General features: G+C 38.7%; 3 protein-coding genes across 4 annotated transcripts in view; 1 reads left to right on the top strand and 2 right to left on the bottom strand.

The window, feature by feature from the left end:
• LOC138128423 (cilia- and flagella-associated protein 61-like) overlaps positions 1-9,325 on the bottom strand; it is a 52,335-nt gene extending 43,010 nt beyond the window's left edge. The window contains exon 1 of the mRNA XM_069044634.1: positions 9,180-9,325. The gene's annotated coding sequence lies outside the window, so the exon portion shown is untranslated. The remainder of the gene's footprint in view (positions 1-9,179) is intronic.
• Positions 440-24,333, top strand: LOC138128444 (alpha-tocopherol transfer protein-like). Its single transcript, XM_069044688.1, has 6 exons — positions 440-714; positions 9,416-9,607; positions 23,069-23,227; positions 23,377-23,470; positions 23,716-23,842; positions 23,895-24,333. The coding sequence occupies exons 1-6, from the start codon at positions 626-628 to the stop codon at positions 24,149-24,151; spliced, it is 918 nt and encodes a 305-aa protein (XP_068900789.1). The 5' UTR covers positions 440-625; the 3' UTR covers positions 24,152-24,333.
• Positions 9,948-23,056, bottom strand: LOC138128420 (microtubule-associated protein futsch-like). Of its 2 annotated transcripts, XM_069044626.1 has the most exons (5): positions 22,909-23,056; positions 19,853-22,859; positions 16,138-19,515; positions 16,000-16,040; positions 9,948-15,957 (listed from the first exon to the last, which is right to left on the bottom strand). In XM_069044626.1, exons 1-5 carry the CDS (start codon positions 22,954-22,956, stop codon positions 10,051-10,053), a joined length of 12,381 nt encoding a protein of 4,126 aa, XP_068900727.1. In that variant the 5' UTR covers positions 22,957-23,056; the 3' UTR covers positions 9,948-10,050. The 2 variants fall into 2 exon arrangements, with proteins under 2 accessions (XP_068900727.1, XP_068900725.1); XM_069044624.1 differs by having other exon boundaries at positions 9,948-16,040.
• Positions 24,334-25,255: the final 922 nt, after the last annotated feature.

The following is a 25,255-nucleotide window of genomic DNA, read 5'->3' as shown; positions in this document are numbered from 1 at the left end:
TGTAGCTCAAAAAATAAATGTCATTGTATTTTTTGACATAGAGTTTTTTAAATATTTTTTCCGAGTTTTACATGAAGCCAGTAGCTCGTGATTAAAATATCTGCACAACTTTCAAAATCACCCTGTACTTCTCCTCGGCCCTAATTTCTTCCAATTTCAAAAAATAAGCCAACCTTCGGCGATTTTCGAAATAGGTGGCGACCCCAGATGCCGTGACACACTTTTCAGTAACCTTCTTTTCTTTTCGATTTGTTATAATTTTTTTGCGACTCTTTCTCCTCGAAGAAAGCGACGATTCGCGAAAAACATTCGGTAACGTCACCTGGGTCCCGCTCGCGTTTCGCCATCCCCGGCGACGACTCACCTCGGAGCGCACTTTCCATCGGAGAGTTTCCACGGTTGTCGTCCCCACCACCGCCAACTTTCGGTTTCGCATGCGGCGAGCCGCCTTGGCACAGACGAGATGTCGAGCGGCAGGTGAGGACCGCGGCGGTGTATCCTTTCGAGTCCTTGGCGGTGCGCGTTCGCTTTCGCAGTCTCTGCTCGTTCGTTGTTTTCTTTTTGTTACTTCGGTCGTTGTTGGTTTTGTGGAGTGCAGAGCGGACGGTGGAGGAAAGACGTCAAAATGGCTCCACAGCTGAGACACCCCTTCATTGACGGCCTGAAAGTGGTGCCCGAGAATAGGAAAAAAGAACTGAACAAGATCAGAATCTGGTGAGTTCGAGGGGAAAAAATCGATAAGAGATAAAGGGGACGCAAGAAATCGGGCGGGAAAAAAACTAATACCGCGGTGGCCTTGTCGGGTGAAGAAACATCAATCTGCATGAACATACATTTACAATTTACGAAGACGTTAATAATTTGGTTGGTGGAATTTCCGGGTTGTACTAGTCGATTCGGTTCAACCGGAAGTGATAATAATCTTATTTTGATCTGTACGAGGACAAAAAGGATTTTAAGATTTTAGAAGCAACAAGTGAACAGATTTCAAGATTTTCCGAAAGTGAATTATTTAATTCGGTCACTCTGTGGAGTGATGAAAAGAAGGAAACACATCAGAAAAGTTGTTCACCGTTACTAGACGGATAAATTGTGTCGGGTGACGTTTAGGGATCATTTAAATAGGATAGATGGTCCTAGTAAAAATGTATTAGAAAAGAAAAAATATTGTAATAAGTTACAGGAAGAGGTGAAGTGGGATTATAATAAAAAATTTAAAAAGTTTCATTTAGAATCACCCTGTACAACGAAAGAAAAGTAAAATTATTCCGAACCTGACATCAAAAGGTTAAATTATAATAGAATAATGTTATTTAATAATAATATTATTTGACGAACCAATAATGTCTATCATAATTCACGAGGGTGAAAGTTAAAAGGAGAGTTTTTTAATCACCAGAGTGGATTATAGGCATTATTCGCGAGTTAAATACGACGATTTATCTACGACCTACCACTTTTTTACTTCAATCAAACATTTCTTTAAATATGAAGATTTCCAAAAATTCATGACAAGAAAATTTAAAAACCCAAATTTGTAATTTTTTCTTGCCCTTTGCGGCATGTTTTTAACTTCACGAAAGTAAAAGAGGGTTACTGAAATATAAAATATGTATTTTGGAAATGGGTAAATAAAATTATAAAGCAAATCTTCAATGAAACAACATTTATAAGACAAAATTGTAAGAAGAGTATAATGAGAATATTTGTCTGATGTTTTTGGGTCGCCCAGTATCTAACCCAGCGAACAAATTTGACCGTTTTGCGCTGGTTCACGACATAATGGAACACCTCTAACGTTCTGTCACTGGCTCATTCGACATTAGAAGCTACCGTGTGGCTCGACATTTCAAAAATAAGTAAAAAGTCAAAATTTTGGAAAACAAACAAAAAAGAAAGCATAAAATTAGGCCGATAGAACCAATTTGTCCTTGGAAAGAATCCAAAAAAGACCATAATTAGGGAAGTTTAAAAATGGAATTGTACCTACAGATAAATTGTTTTAACAATAACACACTGTATAATTTTTATGACCTTGCCATATATCATATACTGCACTAAACGTCGAGATAAAAAAAATGCCGCCTAATATGTTAAATAAAAAATAAACAAGGTAATTCCATCATTTAAATTAACTTCATTTGCTTGACAGTCATATTTAAGAATAAACTCAAAATTAAAAAAACGCAACTAATAGCTATTTTCAATACAAGTGAGCAAAGAAGTGCATTTAATCACGAGTACGGAAGTTGGGCGTCTGAGCCGAAGGCGAGGACCTCAACCGTACGAACGATTAAATGCACGTTTGCTCATGCGTGTTGAATCTGTTTTTTTCCATGATCATAAAAAGAGTCGCGGAATCGAAATTTCGGGCAGCATTTTTTTGTCACTTTTAAATTTTGAGTCAATTGCGGTGAGTGTAATTAAATCATCGCTTCGACCTGCTGCCTACCCCTTATTATGCCGCAAATCACTATTTTTTAATGTAAATAAATCAAAATGACAAAAACATGACAAGAGTAAAAAAATGAGGCTATATGTATTAACGTAAACTGTACATTCCTATCATTATTCTATTATTATTCTTAAAATCACTGAAACAATAATTTCTACAAAATTAGCCCAACAGGGAACTCACGAAAACAGTTTTTCACAACAAAACGTGGATCAACAAAATTCCAAACAAAAGAGGTTATGTTGTTAGGCGTTGCGTGTTTGTGATTGGTTTACTAGTTTAATCAGTGATACCAACACACAATGCATTTAGCATGAATTTTCCCAGAAGTTTACCACAAGCAATTTCACGTTTTTTCGTCAATTGAAATCTAAATAACAGGTTACAAATTTAAATAAGTCAAAAATAAGACAAGCTTTAGTTACTAATATTCAGAAAGTATTTTAAAAAACAATTTAAAAAAACTTTCAGTACAACATATTTGGTGCCCTCTATCCACAAACTCTCAAAACATTCACTTTGCTCACTAGTGAGAAAATATTACTTTCTCACTATACTTGGGCCAACCAACAGATATAGTATGTGGCCTAGTTGCGTAGAACGATATACGCCGAAGCCTGTTTCACAATGAAGCAGGTTTTTTGCCATTTGTCATTCGAAAACAAACAAACATAAACACGTGGTCAAACTCCCGAAGCGAGGTTAAAACGAATGAGATGCCGGATGCCGTCAAGTGATTTTTGTGGATGTACATCAGGCTTTCGAAAATCTGCGCACGTTTTGAATAAGCCAATTGGAAGCTGCTATTTAAAATACGCGGGTACTAGGGGGCGGTTTTATTACTATATCTGTTGGTTGGCCCAAGTATAGTGATTCAATTGCCATCTTTGCTAACTATTTTCAGTGAGCAAAAACCACTAAAATCCAATGATCATGGAAAAAACCATTTTATTTGACAAAAATTGAAAATTCAAATGGATTTGAAACAAACTGACATGTGTGATACCACATTGTGATGCGATCACAATTGACTCTTCAACGCCAACTTAGACGCCAAATTAAAAAAAAAAAACACCTTTATAGCTTCTATAAAATAGTAAGTTATTGTAACAAATATAATAAAATATTTATATTAATAATATTGTAATAAAGTAATAACATAATACATACCGTAAAAGCAAAAAAAAAAAATGCTATCAAGGATAGCTATGAAAAGAAAGTGCCGTGTCTTTCATTAAGAAATTCGTCATGCATTTGTGGAATCCTAAAATGGGTTATTTAAATAAACAATTATAGGTATTATTGAATTTTCTTCCCTGCAACTTACACTGCACAAGTGTCTTATGGACTGTGTCATAAAGTCTATTTTTTAATCAAAGAACCACGACCTGTTGATTTAGGTTTGTAAATATAAAATTTTACTAAATTTAGAGAATTTAATGATATCTATTGGCTATACCAGCCAACGTCTGTCATTTTAATGTCCTTGAAAGTACGCAAACTCGCAGCTAAAATTTGAACGTGTTATTAAAAATGCCTCGCAAAGTAAGATATTTATTAAACTCTCAAATTAGTTGTTGTTAATTGTTATTAACTTTATTAACATGCTGCGATACTAATATCTCTAATAACCTCAATTTTTATATGAGATTTTTCACCCTATGTCAAAAGTGTACAATGTTGTCAGTTCTATTTTGGGTGTAAATTGCGGTGTTGTGGTTCTTTGATTAAAAAATAGACTATAGCTATCCTTGATGACATTTTTTTTGCTCTTACGGTACATACAAGTATAATAAATAGCATTATAATTGCAAATGTATGAAGTAAAGATACCTAGATATACATTTAAAAATAATTTCATTAAACAAGTCGATAATTTATATATAAATTACAATTCAGTGGACTAAAAAGTTTCAGAAGTCAAAAATAAAATTATAAATTCACATTTTCATTCAAATGTGAATTTTTAACAAAAGTCGTCATATTAAACTATGTAATTTGTTATTTTTCTGGTTTATTCTGTATGTTGAGATTAAACTGTCTTATACTACTTTTGCTTAGAAATGCACAAAAAGAACAAGAAAATGCTTCTGTCTCCTCGATCGATAAATGCAAAACGATGCAACAACATGTTCATTTTTCATGTCAAATTATGCAAATATGCAAAACTGATTCACCCAGAAACTGCAGCGATTTGACCTCCGCAAAAAAGAGCGTTCGAAAAGATTTGTGATCAAGTGGCTTGCTGCTTGCTTTTGTTTCCATACGAGCTGCAAAACGCAGACAGCAAATGTCATTTTTGTCTAGCGAACACGCACTGGTGTGAATTATTTGTTGTCCAAAAACGGTTTTTTTTAGGGAAGTTTTCCCCGTCTATTTCAGTGCTACATGGCCATTCTGATTTTGAATTATGTATTTCATTGACATTAAAAAAATCTAAGTGAGGTTATGTATCTTAAGGAGGTGTTAAAGCATACGAACCAAAAACACGACCCGTGTTAGGAAAAGGGAGGAGACCATGACTTGCTCTGTCACAATTTTTTGAACGCTCGTTTTATTGTCTAATAAATACAATCTCGCCAGAAAGGAGCAAAAATACAAACAGGTTTCACAATTTATCAAAAGTTCAAAAACGAACATTTCTACAAGACACCAAGTTACGTATTTTGTACAAATTATTTCGATGTAAATCTAGAATCTGTTAAATTTGTACCGAATTAAAGAACAAATAAGAAAGCAAAAAATCTCGTTGAAAACAGGTGAAAATTTCGAAACCGTCATAAATCCCAGCAAGATAAAATCTTCGTTCAACGTATGCGTCTACGCAACAACCAATCCATATAAAAACAAAAATCAAAAAACTAAACCAGGACCCGTTAAATGCTCACCACCCTTTCGCAAATATCAAACCGAAAATTACCCAACGGACCGCACTTTGCGCAACCTTTCTAATCGACCAACACTAAAAAATCTCTTTCGACACGGCTCAAAATCGTTACGAATTCGACACGATCTCGAAATGGAAAATAACCAAATATGTAACGGGTCCGCGATTGTGTGTTAATCCCGCCCGACTTACCGTCCACTCTGTATACTAAATAGTGTCAATTCCATCGAAAATGCGACCCTGGCCGATAAGCCCCAGTTATGCTTCCGCGCTTTTGCGTTTTGTTTAATTCATGCGATTGTTTATTTGTTTGTTTGTTTAATTTGGGCGCGCGTCAAGTTCAAGTCTCAATGCAAAAAAAAAGAAAACAAAAACAGATGCGGTTTGCGTAACGCACCATTAAGAAACACGCACGCACAAAAAAACATTTCATTCAAATTGTAGACGAGAAAGTAGGAGCGGCGGAAGAGTGGTTCTCGTTTGCGTCGGCTCTTTGCTCTGTGTGGATTATGTAAGTCGTGTAATTGTTGATCGATTCCCATTTTTAGTTTATTAATGTTTAATAAAAGCGACGGAGAAAGTTTCCAGACGAAATTCCACCAGGTAAATGGTATGTCGAATTGAATAAGGAAATTCACAATAATTCATCTTTTGTTCGAGAGAAAATGTTAAAGTTCAGACGTGGAGGTCTGAGATTATGACGCACCGCCACTGGAATTTGTGCAAACGTGAACACGAGAGTTGTAAATATTTTCTTATCTGTTGCAATTTTATTGCAGACGTTGTCTTTTCTTTGATGTCGCGCTTTCGTTTTATATTGTGTCCTTGAATTCTGCTTTTGATAATTGTTAAATTTTAATCCGATCATTATAAGAATGCTTTCGTTTCTTCTTTTTTGCTCCATACATTTATTTTTGCAGCATTTTGTAACATTTTCTTGCCTAAATTGATTTTTAACATCCTTAACATCTTCATCTACCTATTTCTTCGATTTTGTCACACACCTAACCTAACAATCCACCAAATTTTGATTTGCTCTTCTTCCTTTTAAATCTTCAAATGTTCCTATAAGCTGAGAACTTTTTATTAATTACTTACTAAAGGTTTCCATTTTTTTTCCATTTGTGAAGATTTTCTTCATCTTTTTTATTTACTTCTTTTGCCAATATTTTATCTGCTTCATTTCTGTACACTCTACACTCAACACTCAGATTATTTTTAATAATTTGAATTTAAACTTCCCTCGTTCTTTACTTTTTAATGTTTTATATTCTTTAGGGTTCTTCTTGCTTCCGTTCTTTCAGTTTTTCTACGTTCCCTCAGTGAAGATCCTTATAATAATAGAAAAGCCAAAAACATGATCTTCAGCATCAAAAACCTTTGGTAAAAATCTATCTTCGTTTTTTTTTTACTCAAGTTTTTTCACTTTTGCCAACAGGGAAGAAAAGGCAAGGCAAGAAAACACTTAACATTTACAAAACAAAAATAAAATTTTGTGAAAAGTATTTCTTTCTGTTCTATTAATTTCTCTTCCTTTCTTTCTGTTTTGTTTTTTTTCTTCTTTTCATCAAATTGTGGCGACATTCCAATATTAAAACAATTCTAGTATAAATTGTCTTTGGTCTTTCATACTTCATCTATGCCTTATATGCCTTTAGCATTTTTCAGTGTCTTTCTGTATTTACTTCTTAGAGATCACGACACCGACACAGCTAAAACATGACCTTCAACAGAAAAAAAAAGATTAGTAAAAATAAATCTTCATCATTATCTTCCTTTGGGCTTCATAATTATGAGCATCATCATCATCCACGTTGTTTGATCCATTTTAGAGATAACTACTATAGATGAAGATCGCCTTATATTCTTCTTTTTTGAAATATGGTAAGTACTATAGAAACTCTACCACAGTTCTTGACATGTCTTCTTTTCCGTTTGTCAGGTAAGGTTTTTTGGAACACAAAACAAATTGTGAAAACACAAAAAAAAATCTAATTTTTATCTTCCTTCTCGTTTTGTTTTGTTTAGCTTTGCTGTTCTTCATTTTGGAAGAAATTAGCAATTTTATTAGACTGCATTATTACAAGAATTTACTTCCATCTTTTCAATCAATTTTTTTCTATTAAGAATCTTCATTCTTTCCTAGAGATTTTCTCCTTTTCCTTCCCTTCTTACAAGTCGTTACAAAGATCTCTTTTAAAATTAATTGCCACAATTTTTGGCTTCACTTTTCCCAATGCTTTCTTCTTATTTATAAACACTTTCTTTCTATTGTTTACTAGATTTCAGGCAGCAATGTAAACTTATTGTCTTAATTTATGTTCTTTCTTCACATTTCTTGTCTTTTTCCTATATAAACATTTACAACATAAGCACAACCGAAAACATAAATAAACTTTTATAGATACAATAAAATGTAGATGCAAAGAACTGTTAAGACACCAAAAGAAAAGAAGATACGTAAATAAAAAATATTAAAAATCATTTACGTGTTCTGAAAATCTAACAAATCTCTCTTCTTCTTCGGCAATTTCTTTTTTCATAAATTGCTGTGTGGACTCGTCTCAAATTGAGTTCCCACACTTTTTATTTTCTCTTGTCCTGAATTCAGTTTCACTTTCTCTTACTCCTTTTCTGCTTTGCATGATTCTTCTTCGTCTGTCCCGTCTTCCTTGATTCTTCCGTTCTTTATCAGCTTTCTGTCAAAATTGTGAATTCAAGCATTTCTTCAGTTCTACGTTCAAAGAAATTTTAAGAAACTCAACATATTTTTCCGATGAAACAGTTACTAATCTTGTAACTCTCATTCCTTTCTTGCCCTTCTCATGCCCAACTTGAACTTCTTCATTGTTGAAACATCACACTCTCACACTTCATAGCCATGAATTTTCTGCAACAAAATTCCCACATTTTCACTATTTCACATAAGCCACCAGTCACATAAATGTAGGTTAATTAACAACAACAAAAAAAAAGGGTGGCCTGATACATTACATAACCGACTGAATAAATTTATTGAAAGTCGTGTCAGAAAACATGAAAACACCGAAATCACCGTGAATATCACTAACCCACTTTTTACTCCAATTTAAGAACCAAAAAACTGAAGATCGTCTTATACTCTAACCAAATACAATGCGTGCAATGTGTGTCAGTCATTACGATTACGTGACGTCGTGTGTGACTGCTCCATCTTGTTCAATCACGACAATCACTTTTACCTGAAATAATTGCAAAAAGTCATTCAATCGTGCCACGCCGACAATGCTAAACTGATTTCTGTTATTAATAATGCGCTACGGATAATTAACTCTCAAATTGGCTTACTTTTACTCTTTATGGGGATTCTTAGTAAACAAAATGGCGGTCACGAAACCATTTAGTGCATGGATTTAATCTATGAACATACATAACGTAATAAAAACGTACTTAGATCAGCATTATCAAGGCTCAAGGCTGAAAAATAATAATTTTCGCAGTGGTGCAACCCGATTGTCGTCCATGTTTTCACTTCCGCAAGAACCCTCAACTTCAGAATCATTATCTGAAAACGGTGTTGCTGCATTTTATAAAAATGTGGATTAATCAGTTTTCGCTCGACTGTTTCGTAATTTATTGGATTGTGGTGTTACCACAAGCGTAAAGGTGCGGCGAAACCGCATCGGCAGTTTGTAGGTGAAGGAATGGAGATCTACTGGTTCAAGGTCACATGAATTTTATGCGAAACATGTCCGAGAAGACCTCTCAAAACTGGCAGTGCCCCCGAGGCGGGTTCACACAAGGTTGGGGCAAAATCGCTGAAATTTTCTCCTTGGGGAAAACTTGGCGAAGACTGACCTTAGCGGGGCCTCGGAGGTTCTTCCGCAGGATGGAGGACGCGTCGCAGTTTCACGTGGAGCCTTCGCGGCCTTGGACTCACCGAACGGGGCACTTTTTCTCCTCCTTTGCGACCTTGTCCACACACGAAAATACTGCAACGACGGTTTAAATTATATGTCATTACTGTCATTACGGTGCCAACCTAAAACCGCTAATTGGAAATTTCCCTGACGGAGGTTTTTTTTTTGTTGCAGGATGCACTCGCAGCCCCATTTTCCTCACATCTCCGACGAGTACATCTACTTGTTTCTCCACGCGGGGTGCTACAACATGGAGAAGACCAAGAGTTGCATCGAGAGTTACTTCACCATCAGGGCCAGCGCGCCGTCGATCTTCGCCGACAGGGACCCCTATTCCCCCAGGATGCAAGTGCTGCTCAATCTTGCGTAAGTCGACGAATGCGCGTTTTGGAGTTTAATTAAACGAAGAAGCGCATTATTACTACGTTCACGTAGTTCCGCTATTAATTGTTCTGTTGCCAAATTTTATGGTAATGCGGCGAGCTTGAGTTGGTTTGTTGATGAGGTCGCAGCCGAAGACGTGGACTAATGACTTCTAATGAGAGCTGTGGAAAGATTTAATTAAATGTGTCAGAATTCCAAACAAAATATTTTAACACATATATGTAGTACAATATACACGGGTGTATATTCGGTTGCCTACCCGATTCACCCTTCGAAATATACACAGTGACGCACTAAAAATTTACTTGTCAGAAAACAAATAGAGTTATTGATCAACTTTAATACAAACAGTTCACATACGACAAAAATGGTACAGTATATGTTGTTTGATGTTCCAAAAGTCCTCGATAAGTTTTGTAAGTAGTTTACTTGCCGTCCTTACTTTTCGACTTATCTGCTCCTTTCTTCAAACATCTATCTTCTTCACTCATAGCACACGGATTTTCGTTTTTGTTTTCTTCCTCGTTACACTCATCGTTTTTACTACTCTTTGCGGACAACGATTGACATGGATTGTTTATTTTTGGACAAGTTTTACTCGCTTGGACACCACTTTTGCCTTGTTTCTCCGTAAGTTCGTCGCATTTGGTTTTCGATTCTTTATTCGTTTTGTCGCGTACCTCCCTTGATTTCTTCACGCAATAGTCTTCAATTTTGGAGCATGGATTTTTCGCTTTGTCTTGTTTCTTCGAACTGGTTGAATTCTTGTCTCTTACTTTCTTACACGGATCTTCTTTTACTCCGAATCTTTCGAAAGATTTTGCTTTGCATTCTTGCTTTTCTGTTTTCTCTATTTCTTTCTTTTCGTCATTTTTCAAATTATTCTTTTTTTCCTCACATTTGGTTTTAATTTGCTTTTCTGATTCTTCCTTTTCGCCGCTCTTGGTTTTGTTACGTGCTTCCTTCGAGCTCTTTACACAAAAATCTTCGATTCTAGAGCAAGGATCTTTTGCGTTGTGTTCTTTCTTCGAATCAGACGAATCCTTTTCCTTTAATTTCTTACACGGATCGGGAACTTCGGTGCTTTTGGTTTGATCACGTGCTCCTTTCGAGTTTCTTACACAAAAATCTTCAATTTTGGAACAAGGATCTTTCGCTTTATCTTCTTTAAGTTTATTCTCCGCTTCTTTTTTGTCTACACTTTTGGTGTTATTACGTGCTTCTTTCGAGTTCTTCACACAAAAATCTTCAATTTTAGAACACGGATCTTTTGCCTTTTCTTCTTTCATTTCTAAATGATTCTCCTCGTTACATTCTTCTTCATCTTTCTTTTCTTCACATTCTTCTTCCTTTTTATGAAGATTATCTTTACTACTGGGACAAGGATTTTTTATTTTAGGACAAGCAGCACTCCCTTGGACGCTAATTTCGCCTTGTTTCTTCGTAACTTCATCACATTTATTCTTCTCGTTCTTCGCTGAGTCATCGCTCCTTGCTTTACTACGTGCTTCCTTTGATTTGCTCACACAGTAATCTTCAATTTTAGAGCAAGATTTTTGTCCTTGATCTTGTTTCTTAGAATCACTCAATTTCTTCTTCGATTCTTCTTTTACCACCTTTTCTTTACACTTTTCTTCTGTTTCCTCATGCTTCTTCTCACTGTCTTTCAATTTGTCATGTTGTTTGGTCACCAGCAGACACAGATTTTTTATTTTCGGACATGCCGCTCTTATCTGTATTTCTTCTTTCTTCTGACCAGTAGGTACTTTTTTAGAACCTTTTGTCTTTTCAATATTTTTGGTCGCTGTTTGCTCGTTTTTCCCGGCGTCTTTGCTCTTTTTCGACTTTGTCGAACATTTCTCCTTGATGATGCGCCATAGTTCGTCGTGCTTCACAGTTTTGTTTTCTTCTTTTTTCTTTTTGCACGGATCAACTCTCACCCCAAATCTTTCCCTTTTCCAAGCCGGTTCCTTTTCTTCTTTCGGTTTGCAATCGTCTTTGTCGTTTTTAGATTTCGCAAGCTTCACTTTCTTCATTTCGTGATCACCTGATTGCCCACGCGTTGCAGATTTAATTTCTTCATGTTGACAAGGAGAAAATTTTTTGATGGCTTCTTGAATTTTTTTATTTCTATCCGAAGTTTCTTCTTTCTTATTCTTCGTCCCTTTACACAAGTCCGCACGCACTTTTACACAGTAATCTTCAATTTCAGAAGCCTGCTTTTCTTTCTCCTTCGCTTCTGTTTTCATCTTAAACGAAGCGTCTTTCGTTTGTTTGTTAGCTTGGGCTTCTTCATTTCTTATACTGGACTTGATTTCTTCGAATTTGCAAGGCACGAACTGCTTGATGGTATTCGAAGCTTCTTCACACTCTTCTTTTTTGGATTCCTCAATGTGTTTTCTTATTCCGGGTTTGATTTCTTCATACATGCACGGAACGAAAATTTTGATTTCTTCCCCGCTTTCTTCGCATTCTTCTTCGTCTTTTTGTAAATCTGGACAGGGATTTTTTATTTTTGGACATGGTATCCCACTTTCATGCCGTTTGTCTGTCAGTTTGTAGCGGACATTCTTCGAAATTTCTTCTAAAAGATTAGATGTTCGGTCTTTCTTCACACTCTTTTCAATCTCTCCCCCATCGTGACGAATTCCGGGTTTGATTTCTTCATATCGACAAGGCACAAACTGTTTAATTTCTTCAGATTTCTTCGTATCACCGTCCGACACGCTGCGAATTGCCGATTTGATTTCTTCATATCGACAAGGAACAAACTGTTTAATTTCTTCAGATTTCTTTTTTTCGCCTTCCGACACGCTACGAATTGCCGATTTGATTTCTTCATATCTACACGGCACGAATTGTTTAATTTCTTCAGATTTCTTCTTGTCACCGTCCGACACACCACGAATTGCCGATTTGATTTCTTCATATCGACAAGGCACGAACTGTTTAATTTCTTCAGATTTCTTCTTCCCACCTTCTGACACGCCCCGAATTGCTGATTTGATTTCTTCATATCTGCACGGCGCAAATTGTTTAATTTCTTCAGATTTTTTCTTGTCACCTTCCAATAGGCCCCGAATTGCTGATTTGATTTCTTCATATCTGCACGGCGCAAACTGTTTAATTTCTTCTTCTTTCTTTGTTGATTTTTCTTCTTTGTCACTTGACGTACCACGAATTCCTGGCTTAATTTCTTCGTATCTACACGGCACAAACTGTTTTATCTCTTCCGCCTTATTCTTCGCTTTTTCTCCTTTATCACTGGACAAATCACGAATTCCTGGCTTGATTTCTTCATATCTACAAGGCACAAACTGCTTGATATCTTCGCCTTTATCTGCAGCCTTTCCGTCTTCGCAGATTTCTTCACCTCGGTCAGGATGCCGTAGCCCAGGTTTGATTTCTTCATACCTGCAAGGAACGAATTCTTTTATTTCCTCTTTACGTTCCTTACTTTCTTCAGTTGTACTGACATCCTCCGGGTGTCGAATTCCGGGTTTGATCTGTTCGTACATGCAAGGAGCAAACATTTTTATGCTTTCGTTCTGCTCTTCACATTTATCTTCGTCTGCCGGTTTTCGTATACCGGGTTTGATTTCTTCGTATCTACAAGGCACGAATTGTTTGATTTCCTCTTTTCGTTCTTCACATTCTTCATCGTCGGGGTGTCGTATTCCCGGTTTGATATTTTCATATTTGCAAGGAACAAACATCTTTATATCATCTTTTGAATCGTGAAATTCCTCCTCGCATTCTTCTTCTTCCTTGTGTGTGGATGCATCTTCAACGCATTCCTCTTTTGCAGATTTTGTAACTTTGATCTCTTCGTATTTGCAAGGAGCAGACAATCTGGTACTTGGTGTTTCTTTTTCACACTTCTGGTTCTTCGTTTCGTAAAATTCTACAAGTTTTTTGACGTTGGCGTCTTTCAAATAAGGTTTCTTGTCTCTTGGGGGCACACCTTTACCCTTCTGTGGTTTACTCGCCAGTTGTTTTAGACGACATAACGCAATACATTGCATTATAGGGCTTTGGTCCGGCGGTGCCGACTCTTTAGTTTCAATCTTCTTTTTCTTTTCGCCATCTTGTTCTTTACAAGGTCCCTTCTTTTTCTTAGACTCTTCAGTCTTTAACTTGTCTTTCGAACACGTCACTAAAGACTTGTGTGTCTTCTTTACTTCTTTTTCCACGTCTTGCGGTGACAACGTTTTCTTTTGTGCTTTCTTCAGTTTTGGCTTACCTTCTTGGCGCGTACGAGAGGTACAAGCCCTGCACGGTTTTTTCTGCTTCGGTCGCTCGATTTTTTCGGATTCAGTTTTCTTCGCTTCTTCGTGTTTGGATGTGTCTTTCTTCTCCGATTTTTCGCAATGTTTGGCTTTCAAGTCGGTCTGGCAATCTAGACTTTTGCTTTTCTTCGCGGTCTTCCCCGTTGTAACTTTGGGCATGGTGGGCAATGACTTACTCTTGCCAGTTTTCTTCACTTTTTCTTCACAGTGACGTGTTCCTGATTTGTCTTTTTCGGATTTAGATGGTGCCGCTGTTTTCGTTTCACATTTCTTGCCGGCCTTCGAAGAAATCTGTTTTTTCTCTACTCTTTGATTTACACAAGTTGCTCTTGCTTCATCTTTGACAGACTTTGGTAGCTTAGAACACTTAGAATCCTGTTCGTCTTTCTTTTGACTCTTCATTGATTTCGATTTTGATTCATCGCGAGAACAAGGATCTTGTTTTTTGGCAGGTTGTTGCATTTCCCTCTTTTTCACTTCTTTTGTACACTTCAATTCTTTCTCTTTACTCTTCGCTTTCTTTTCTTTTTTCTTCTGGTCGGGTTTTTCACAGTGTTTTGGGTTCAGTTCGAACTTGCAATCCAGACTTTTACTCTTCTTTACAAGTTTTCCCGTTGTTACTTTAGGCATGGTGGGCGCTGACTTACTTTTTCTACAGCGATCATCTTCATTCTGTTTTTCTGGCTTAACATTTTCTTGTTTCTTGGGAGAGGATTTATCTCTGTCTTTAGATTGTTTACACTTAACTAAACAATCCATTATGGGACTTTGATCAGCGGGTCCAGCAGATTTCGATTTGCTTTTCTTCTTTTCTAGATTTTCCTTTTTACAAGTCTCGGCAAGCTGTTGCGTGGCTTTCTTCTTGGAACAAGTTACCAAAGTGTATATCTTCTTTTCCTTTATCTTTGCGTCCTCAGATTTTTTCTTACCCGAAGAACAAACAGACGACTTCTTCTGTTCTCTTGCAGCGCGCAAAAAAATCTCTGAACATGCTGAAGTTTCTTTCTTCTGCTGCACGTTCGTGCTTCGTTTGGTTTCTTCCTTTTTGCAATTCTCGGCAAGGTGTTGTGTGGAGTTCTTCTTGGAACAAGTAACCAAAGTGTACACCTTCTTTTCTTTTGTTATTGCTTTTTCGGATCTTGTTTTACCCGAAGAACAAAGAGACGATTTCTTCTGTTCTCTTGCAGCACGCAAAAACATTTCTGAACACGCTGAGCTTTCCTTTTTCTGATCCGCGTCTTTGCTTCGTTTGATTTCTTTCTTTTTGCAAGTCTCGCCAAGTTGATGCATGGATTTCTTCGTGGAACAAGTCACCAAAGTATACATCTTCTTTTCTTTTGTTTTTGCTTTTTCAGATTTCATCGTACCTGATGAACAAACAGACGATTTCTTCTGTTCTCTTGCAGCGCGCATAAAAATTTGTGCGCACGCTGAGCTTTCTTTCTCTTTTTGTGCATCTGTTCTTCGTTTGATTTCTGTATATTCACGTGGGGAAGACGATTTAGCATATCCCTTGGGTTGTTTCTTTTGCGACGCCTTTACCCCCTTACTTTCTTCGTTTTTGCAAATCTTTTCGCCAGAAGTTTGACGCTTTTCTTCTTTGGGGGATGTCTCACCATACTTCGGCTTCAGAATGATTTCACAATCACTACTCTTACTCCTCTTTAAGATTTCTTTCGACTTTTCTTTCTTCATTTCATGCGTTGACCTACTTTGTTTCGGCATCGTTTTCGCAGGGAAGACAGCATTGAAGACACTTCTGAAGAAACTCACGCTGCCACTTAGCAAACCTTTCTGTTGTTCTTGAATTTTTGGAAGAGAAGCGTCGAGTTTTGGGGACTGTATACATTCACTCATTGTTCTTAATCCACGAGATATGCTTCTTTTGCATTCTGCGATGTCTCTTTTCAGTTGCTCTATTACTTCCATGGTTCTTCTATCAATCCCACAGAAGTTTTGCTCACTGTATATATTTACGATCAGCGCTGAGCTTTTTGCTCGAGACAAGTACGCGTTGCGATCTTCACTACCAGAATCAGACTTGCACAACTTATCTTCACTTTCTTTCGAAACTTGTTTCGGCTTCGTTTGATTACTTGTTTCCGATTTGCAATTGTTTTTTGACACTGTTGAAAAAGAAAAAATTGAATGGAATAAATGAAGATAAATGAGAAGCAAAGAAGACAAATCTAGACAATGTATTATGAGACAAAAATTAATTACAATTATCTGGCTTCGCTTGCTTGTTTTCTTTTTTCTCATCCTTCTTATTGCACTTTTTTGATTTATCGTCCTTCGTTTCATCCTTGGTTTTTGACTTACATTCCACTTTCTTTTCACTTTGTTCTTTCACCTTCTTAGATTCCTTCTTGTCACCTTTCGTTCCTTTGCACATATCGGCACGCATTTTTATACAATAATCTTCAATCGTGGAACAATTTTCTTTGATTTTCTTCTTTTTGTCTTTATTGTCCGTCTCTTTGTGTCCGCTAGCTTTGGTTTTATCAGTTTTACAAAGATCGTTTGCTTTATTTTCTTCTTTATGTTGTTCAGTCTCACCGGGTTTTCGTATCCCCGGTTTGATTTCTTCATATTGACAAGGCACGAAAGTTTTGATTTCTTCCTGCGACTCTTCGCACTCTTCTTCGTTTAAATCGGGACAGGGATTCTTAATTTTCGGACAAATTACCACCCCGTGTTCATCATCTTCACTTCGCCTGTCCCTCAACTTATAGCGGACATTTTGTGCTATTTCTTCCAATAATTTAGAAGTATGTTCTTTCTTCCCTTTCATTTCAAGATCACCGTATTCGTGACGTATGCCAGGTTTTATTTCTTCATATTGACAAGGAACGAACTGTTTGATTGTATCGCTAGAGTCTTCACAATCTTCAAATTTCTCGTTTTCTGCCGGTTTTCGTATTCCTGGTTTTATATCTTCATACTTGCAAGGCACGAATGTTTTGATTTCGTTTTCGGATTCTTCACATTCCCCTTCTTCGTGCTTCTCATGTAAATCGTCCGAATTTTCTTGGCGGCGTATCCCTGGCTTGATTTCTTCATATTTACACGGGACGAACGTCTTTATTTCATCTTTACCCCCTTCCTCATTCTCTTCACATTCATCTTCTTCTTCATTTTTCTGTTGCAAATCAGGACATGGATTTTTTATTTTGGGACACGATCCCCCAACAGAAACACCCCCTTTCATTTCTTTTGCTTCAGATTTCCCGCGCCTACTCTTTACATCTTCTTTCTTCTTTTTTCCCTGAACCTCTTTTGTCTTAGCTCCAAATCCAGAACCATGATCACGTATTCCTGGTTTAATTTCTTCATATTGACAAGGAGCAAACAATTTTATCTTTTCCGAATCTTTTTTCGTTTTCTTTTCCTCCTTGCTTTTCTTCTGTTTCTCACATGGATCAACTTTCACCCCAAATCTTTCAACCTTTGCAGGTTTTTCTTTATGTTCTTGACAAATTCCCTTTTCTTCGTACGATGCCTTCTCTTCACGCTCAAGATTATCGTGGCGTATTCCTGGTTTTATTTCTTCGTATTTGCAAGGAGCAAATTGTTTAATTGGTTCTTCATGTTTTGTATTTTCGTCTTCTATACATTGATCATCAATTTCTTCGCTATTGACTTTGAGTTCTTCACTCCTCTTCGCGCACTTATCTTCAACTGTGAAACACATCTCTTTACCTTCCGTACTTTCAGTCTTTTCTGTGTCGCCGTCGTGACGTATCCCAGGTTTAATTTCTTCATATCTGCACGGAACAAACTGTTTAATATCTTCTTTCTTTGTGTCTTCATTCTGTTCTCTGCACTCTTCAGTTTCTCCCTCTTCTGGATGTCGTATTCCAGGCTTGATGTTTTCGTATTGGCAAGGAGCAAAAAGTTTGATCTCTGCTTTTTCATTTTCTTTTTTTTTATTTTCCTGAAGATCTGGACACGGATTCTTTATTTTCGGACAACCTGACCCGGCTTGCATTTTGTCCTTCGCTTGGTCTCCCATTTCATCACATTGTTGTTCACTTGTTTCCTTCTCTGAAGCACACTCTTTGTCCTTCGATTGTTCTTCTATTTCATCACATTGTTCTTCAATTTTTTCCTTCTCCGAAGCACATTCTTTCTCAATCTTTTCGTCTTCTGGACAGATCTCTTCGTTCGCCTGTCCCTTATTCTCTTCCTTCATTTCCATTTCTTCAGGTTCTTCGCATACTTCCGCTGCTTGTTCTTCCTTCTTTTCCTCTTTCACACCTCCATATTTACAAGATGTTTCGAATCTTGTCTTGCTTTTCTTCGGACCTTTGGTGCAGTCAATTGGCTTCAAGGTCACTTTGTGAACGTTGATTTTCTTCAAACTCCTACCCGTCTTCACTCGCGGCGTCGTAGACGAAGACTTGCTCTTCTTGCATACATCTTTTTCTTCTTTAGCAACTTCCTGTTCGATTTCCTCACAAGGATCATGCTCTTCGACTTCTTCTTGTTGCAGTTTCTTCACGCAGTCGTCAAATTCTACGAGTTTCTTGAAGACTTCAGGATCTTCCGTGCACGGTTTCTTGTCTCGAGGTGGTACTTTTCCCTTTTGAGGCTTATTGGCTTTGCTCTTCTTCTTGCAGAGAGCTATGCACTGCATAATGGGACTCTGATCTGGAGGTAGTGTGCTCCCCTTTTTGTACCGACCTTCACCTTTTTTCTTCTCCGTTGCTTTGGCCGTACAAGTGACTAGACTCTTCTTTTTAGGAGGATCTTTGGTTTTCTTTTCCACTTCTTTCTCCCCGGGACAAGGGAGCAATGTCGGGTATCGCCGTTTTTCTTCTTTTTTGCCTTTAGATAAATGAAGTTCTTCACAAGAAGCCTTCTTCTGTTCCTTCTCCTTTCGTTTAATTGCCACGTATCGACACGGAGGAATCGGTCTGACATAACCCCTAGTCTTCTTACAAATGTCCTCAAGCTCTTGTTCCTCGTGTGTTCCTTCATCTTCACACTCGTCTCTTTTCACTTCTTCTTTTTTCACTTTCTTCTCTGGCTTCTCGCACACCTTCGGTTTTAAATCGGTTCTACACTCGATTTTGGCGACCTTTTTCTTTTCTTCAAGACACCCTTCTTTCTTTGCTCCAGTGATTCGTTTTATTGCTTCATATTTACAAGGAGGAAGACGCCTGACGTAACCTCTCGATCTGTTTTTGCAAGGATCCGATATTGTCTTTTGCTCTTTCTTTTTCTCCGCTTCACCTTTTTGGCCCTTCATCTTTTTATCTTCTTTGTGGGACTTTTCGCAATATTTTGGATTCAGGTCAATCTTGCAATCGCTGCTCTTGCTCCTCTTCAATCCTTCGCTTGATTTTTGTTTCTGGATAGCCTGTGCCGACTTGCTCTTCTCGGGTGCTTTTTTGCTACCGAAGATGGCATTCAAGATGCTTTGGAAGAAACCTACATTGCCGCCAGCTAAATCTGTGCTCTGCTTGGTACACACCGGAAGCTTTGACGAAGAAGTGCCTTTGCTCTGTTCTTTCTTGCATTCTTCAATTTGCTTCACTATTTCTTTATTTTTCTTATCCACATTACAGAGTGGGTTCTGTTCAGCGGCTTTTGATGCTATAACACACAAAAGAAGAAAATTTAAACAAAAAAAAACATGACAACAAAAACAATTCAAAGATCAAAATTTCTACTTTTTTATAAGGCATAAAAATTCAAGATGTCAGAATTGAAGAAACGAAGAAGCAAAAATGAAAAGCAATGATTATTTGTCCCCTGTACTTCTTCCTTTCTTCGATTAGAGGTTAACTACGAGGATAAAGAAATCAAAAATATGTATAGTAAAAAAGAAATTTAATAAATACTTTTCAAAAGACGATAAAATTATAAAAACAAAACACATTTTTAATTTCCCATAGACCTCGGTGCTTTAAAAATTATTAAAATTAATTACAGTCGTCTTTCTTCGATTTCTGGTGGCATTTGTCTTCGGTCATCTCGCACGGATCGTGCTTCTGCTTCTTCTTCTCCTCCTGGCACGGATCCTCCTTGGCCTGCTCTTCTTCACACTCTTCCTCCTTTTCTTCCTCCTGGCAATCGGGACACGGATTTCTGAATTTGGGACACGCCCCACTCGCCTGGACGCTCTCCTTCGGCTGCTTCTTCTCCAGTTCTTCGCATCGATTCACCGTCTTTTCTACTTCGTGTTCTTCACAGTCTCCGTCACCCCCTACGCCCGCCTCCACTTCTTCGTAACTGCACGGGATGAACTTCTTGTAGATCGTGCCTTGGTCGTCGCATTCATCCACTTCTCTTATTCCGGGTTTGATCTCTTCGTACTTGCACGGGATGAACGTCTTGATTTCTTCCTTTGCCCCTTTCCCCTCTTTCTTCTCTTCGCACTTCTTGGCCTTTTCGTCGAACTCGACCAGCTTTTTGAACACTTTGGGGTCTTTGGAGCAGTCTTTCTTGTCCCTGGGCGGGATGCCTTTGCCTACTTGGGGCCTGTTCGCTTTGTTCTTCTTCCGGCAGAGGGCGATGCACTGCATTATGGGACTCTGGTCTGGCGGTCCCGACTCTTTACACTTTTCGGCATCTTTCGCCTTCTCAGCGTCTTGCGCCTTGCACGGCTCCACTAGCTTCCCTTTACTCTCTTTCTTCTTTCCCTCATCGTCTCCGCACGGCGCAGCTTTCTTCACGTTTATCTTGTCAACCTTCTTTTTCAGCTTTTCCGTCGCCGTCACGCACTCGGCTTTGGTGTCAGATTTCTTCTTCTTAGGACCGCATACGTCTTTCGATTTTTCCTTCTCCTTCACTTCTTTAGACTCCTTCTTCTTTGGACCGCAAAGAGATTTCTTTTCTTCGACTTTCGTCTCAGATTTCTTCGTTTTCGGACCGCACACTGACTTCTCCTCTTTCTTCTCCTCCGCCTTTGCGTCCTCTTTGGAACAAACTTTCGACTGAGATTTCTTCTTCTTCGGTCCGCATGTGGACTTCTCTTTCGACCCCGTCGACTTGACACTTTCTTTTTTCAAGGGCGCGCATTTCATCGGCGGCACTTTCGGGCACGCTGCCTTCCCTTCATCTTTCTTATGTGTGGATTTGATTTCTTCATATGTACAAGGCGCTTTTGGCCGCTTGTCTTTCTTCGATTTCATACAAGAGTCATCTTTCTTCCCTTTACCCTTTACTTCTGTGTAAGTACAAGGTGCTTTCGGCTTCGGCTTCTCCTTCTGCTTCGACGTCTCGCATTCATCCTCCTTTTTCTCTTCCTTGGCCTTTTTCTTCACTTCACCACTCTTGCACGCCTCCATCTTACTTTCGTCCTTCTTTGCCCCCCCTTTCTTCTTCGTTTTCTTCTTCTCTTCTTTCTTCGGCGTTTTCTCACAATGTTTCGGGTTCAGATCGATCTTGCAGTCTGCGCTTTTGCTTTTTGCTACTGTTTCCGTTTTCTTCGTCTTCTTGACAACAGGAGCCGACTTGCTCTTCCCTGGACTCTTCTTATTTTTGAATATACCGTCGCACACGCTTTGAATGAAATTCTTGCTGCCTCCGATCACGTCTTTGTCTTGTTGCTTCGGTGGCGGCAGTTTAGTATCGAGTTTTGGGGGCGGCATGCACTCGCCTTTCTTCTGCCCTTCTTTAGCCTTGCTTCTTCTACAGTCTGCCAGTTCTTGTTTCAATTTGGCGATGATCTCCATGCTCTTCTTGTCCATTTCTGAACTCTCCTCTTTCTTATCGCAAGTGTCAACAACCAAAGCCGAGTTCGCCGCTTCTAATTTCTCTTTCTCATCAGAACATTCATCTTCCGGTTTCTTCACTTCAGCCTCCTTTTTGCCGCACGTATCAACACCTCCCTCGGCATGCTTCTTCTCTTCTTGCTTCTTCGCTTCTTTCTTAGCTTTCGCTTTCTTACTAGTGCACGGCTTGCACGTTTTGTCATCGGGCTTCTTCTTGCCCTTGTCTTTCTTGCCCGACTTCGGTTTGCTACTTGCTTGGTGGCCGCTCTTCTCCCCCTTCGACGCAGATTTTTTCTTCTTCTTTTTACCTTCTTCCGCGCATTTGGCCATTGGGCTCTGATCTACCTTTTCTTCTTCGCAAGCATCTTCCATTTTCTTTGCTTCTTCCTTACATGCAGCTTCTACTTGCTCCGACTTCTTCTTTTCCACCTCAGATTTCTTGCAAGAGTCTGCTTTCTTCTCTTTACTAGATTTTGCAGCGACACTACCTTTCGAACCCTTCGAAGAAGCCTTCTTACATTGCAAATAGAGGGCTGAGGGTTGCCCTTTAGACTCGATCTTAACAGGCTTTGTGGATCCATCTTTGACAGATTTCTTCCCACCAGCAAAATCATATTTGACACATTTCTTACTGACCCAAGTACCAGTCAAAGCCTTGACATCGCAACGCGAGCTCTCATTTTCTTCTTTCTTGTATTTTGGTATATACTTCTTCGCATCTTTGTCCGTAGACTCTTCTTCATTGTCGCAATCCTCTGTATCCTTCGCCTCGTCCTCTTCGTCTTTGGATTTTTTTCCACCGGGAAGCTTGTTACAATCGATGGAACACTCTAGTATTCCTTTGTTAACGGCGCAAGTCACAGCTCCTGAAGAAATCTTTCCATCCTTCCCTGGAGAAACCTTTCCATCCTTTCCTGAAGAAACCTTTGCATCCTTTCCTGAAGCAGGTTTCCTACCCTTCGGGGTGTACCCTTTCGAGGGGCTCTTGGTCGCCGACGCTTTCGGACTCTTCTTAGATTTCTTGCTGTAGCGTCTGTCGTAAAGATTGTACTTCTTCAGAAAAGTTTTTCTCCTGTCTTCGTTGGGGCTTCCATAGCATATGGCCTTGGCGTGGCTTCTGCCCACGGCCAAAATCGGAAGCTTGGCTGGTGAAGGTTTGGCGTTGACGGCGATCGATGAAAAGAGCGATGTTCCTTTGTTGAAGATAGGTCTTGACGATACCTGGAGATAAGCGATGAAGCAAAAGCGACGAAACGTGGGGCGTACTTACTATTGCGCGGAAAAATGACTTTGGGAGGTTTTTTAAAAACAAACTCATACTAGAATTTTGAATACATAATAGCTTGAGGACCTTTTGGAAATGAAACGTCTAATTTTGATTTTTGACAAATACAATTTGGTCGTCATGATTATTTTTTGTTGTTGTCTAGGAATCTCATACGGTTGCCAAAGTCGACGCCGGAAGGGTACCGCGTTCTGCTGTACAGCGTGAGGGACCCCGACCCCACCAAGATGATCTTCAGCGATGCGGTCAAAGGGTTCTGCATGTACAACGATTGTGTCCTCTCGGAGGACGGCCTGGCCGAAGGGTGAGTCTTCGTTTCGTTTCAATCTGCCCAAAAATTTGTCTGACTCATGATATACTTGTTCATCGAATATTCTTCTACTGGGACAAAAACAAACGACATAAGCGGTCATGACCTTGAAAAACGATTTCTCATTTTTCTTTTGTTTTCAGCTATATTGTGGTATTCGACATGAAAGGTGTGTCCATTGGACATCTTGCTCGAGTTAGCTTACCTGCACTCAAGGCCTTCATGTTCTATATACAGGTATGTCAAAAATAAGTTCTAGATTGCAAAACTGACAAATCATCTGTAAGGTAGCAAACAATTCTATTTCTTTAGATTTAAATTAGATTTGAAAACTTCAACTGTTTTTGGGAGCAGATCTAGATGAAGTCTAAGATCTACTCTTGATTGATTTGTCTTATTTGAAGCTCTGGATGAGTTCCGTTGGTAGAATCTTGTAGATTTCTATACTCCACTTACCTGTTTTACGTCTTTTGTGTCTTCAGGACGCCCACCCGGCGCGCCTTAAAGGCATCCACGTCCTGAACACCGCCTCTTGGATCCACCACATCATGAGAATAGTCGTACCTTTGATAAAGTCCGAACTGTTGAGCATGGTCAGATTCCACAAAGGTAAAAATAGCTTGCACTGTCTTGTATCTTGTTCAACGGCGGTGTCTTGCAGGACCCATCCCCGAAGGCATCCCTTTGGAAATCATGCCGATGGATTACGGCGGCGAGGCCCCTTCCGTCGAAGAGCTGGATGCTGAAACGAAGAGTATGGTGGATAAGTACGCCGAGTGGCTCAAAGAATCTGCCTATTTCAAAGCAGACGAGTCAAAAAGAATCAGAAAAGCCAGCTGGTGGGGGTTGTTCAACGGCAGCAACACCACGGAGAAGATAGACGAGAAAACCATCCTGAAGAACCTCCAAATCGATTGAAGTGAAGCTTAGTTAGGGAAAAAGTTGTATTCATGTAGAGTAATTGTGTATATAGATGGTCCAGTGTGTATATAGTCAAGTAATGGAGGTGAAGGATCAGGATAATAACCCAGTGTGTGCGTCAGTGGAGTCTTCAATTGTTATTTACTGATAGAAAGAAATAAAAATTTTGTGAGTTGGTACCTATTTTTATCTCATTCGAAATCCTTTGCAATAGACTCAAAAGAAGTCAGTCTGTAGAGTTGATCAGAGGCCGTCGCAACAACTGACAAGGCATTCTTTTCGGGGATTTCCTTGGAAACGAGGAGCGGGTGCTCAGGCTAGTCGCAAGAAGCGCTATGCGTCAACCCCGTCGCGGAATGTCTTCTGGAAGGGTTACCCAGGACTGATCTGACCCACGAGTGATGATGTAAAGGAGTGTAAGAAAAGAATGATAATGATAATTTACACAAAACAGTACATTGGTTCAACTCGATGAGCATCCCTGATTAGTAAACCAGTAGGGGAATGATTTTGTATTATAGATTCTTTCGTATTACTAAATATTTCAGAGTTACAAACTTCTAAATAATTAAAATGGATTAGTACATTATTTATTTTCGCCTTTTTGGTGTTTTTTAAATTTAAATGCCTCCACGCCCTCAGTTTCTTTAATTTTGCAAATGTTTTCGCCAGAACTTTGACGCTTTTCTTCTTTGGCGGATGTCTCACCATACTTCGGCTTCAGAATGATTTCACAATCACTACTCTTACTGTAATGATTTGAATACATTACTTTTTCCGCCAAATATTTGAACCTGCGCAAAACGGTAACAAATGTGGTCGTGATCGTCATCGAATCGAAGGAGCCCTACGTTGTGATTTTCTTTTGGCGGAAAAGGTTCAGAATGCAAACGGTGAGGGTTCCAGTTGGAAGAGTGCCGCAAATAAAACACACATGTGAGGGATGCAAAATACCTTTTATTAAAAATGTCTGTAATAACTTTGATGAAAAGAAATTGAAACGAATACAAAGGACAGAAATTAAGTTTAACGAAGTACAAGAAATTAACTAGTTGAGTACATCACCAAGATAAACGACAAGATGAATGCAACAATATTTAA

The sequence above is a fragment of the Tenebrio molitor genome, chromosome 4 (genome assembly GCF_963966145.1).
Source record: "Tenebrio molitor chromosome 4, icTenMoli1.1, whole genome shotgun sequence".
In the NCBI taxonomy this organism is placed as follows: Eukaryota; Metazoa; Arthropoda; class Insecta; order Coleoptera; family Tenebrionidae; genus Tenebrio; species Tenebrio molitor.
This window is presented reverse-complemented; position numbering and strand designations above follow the sequence as displayed.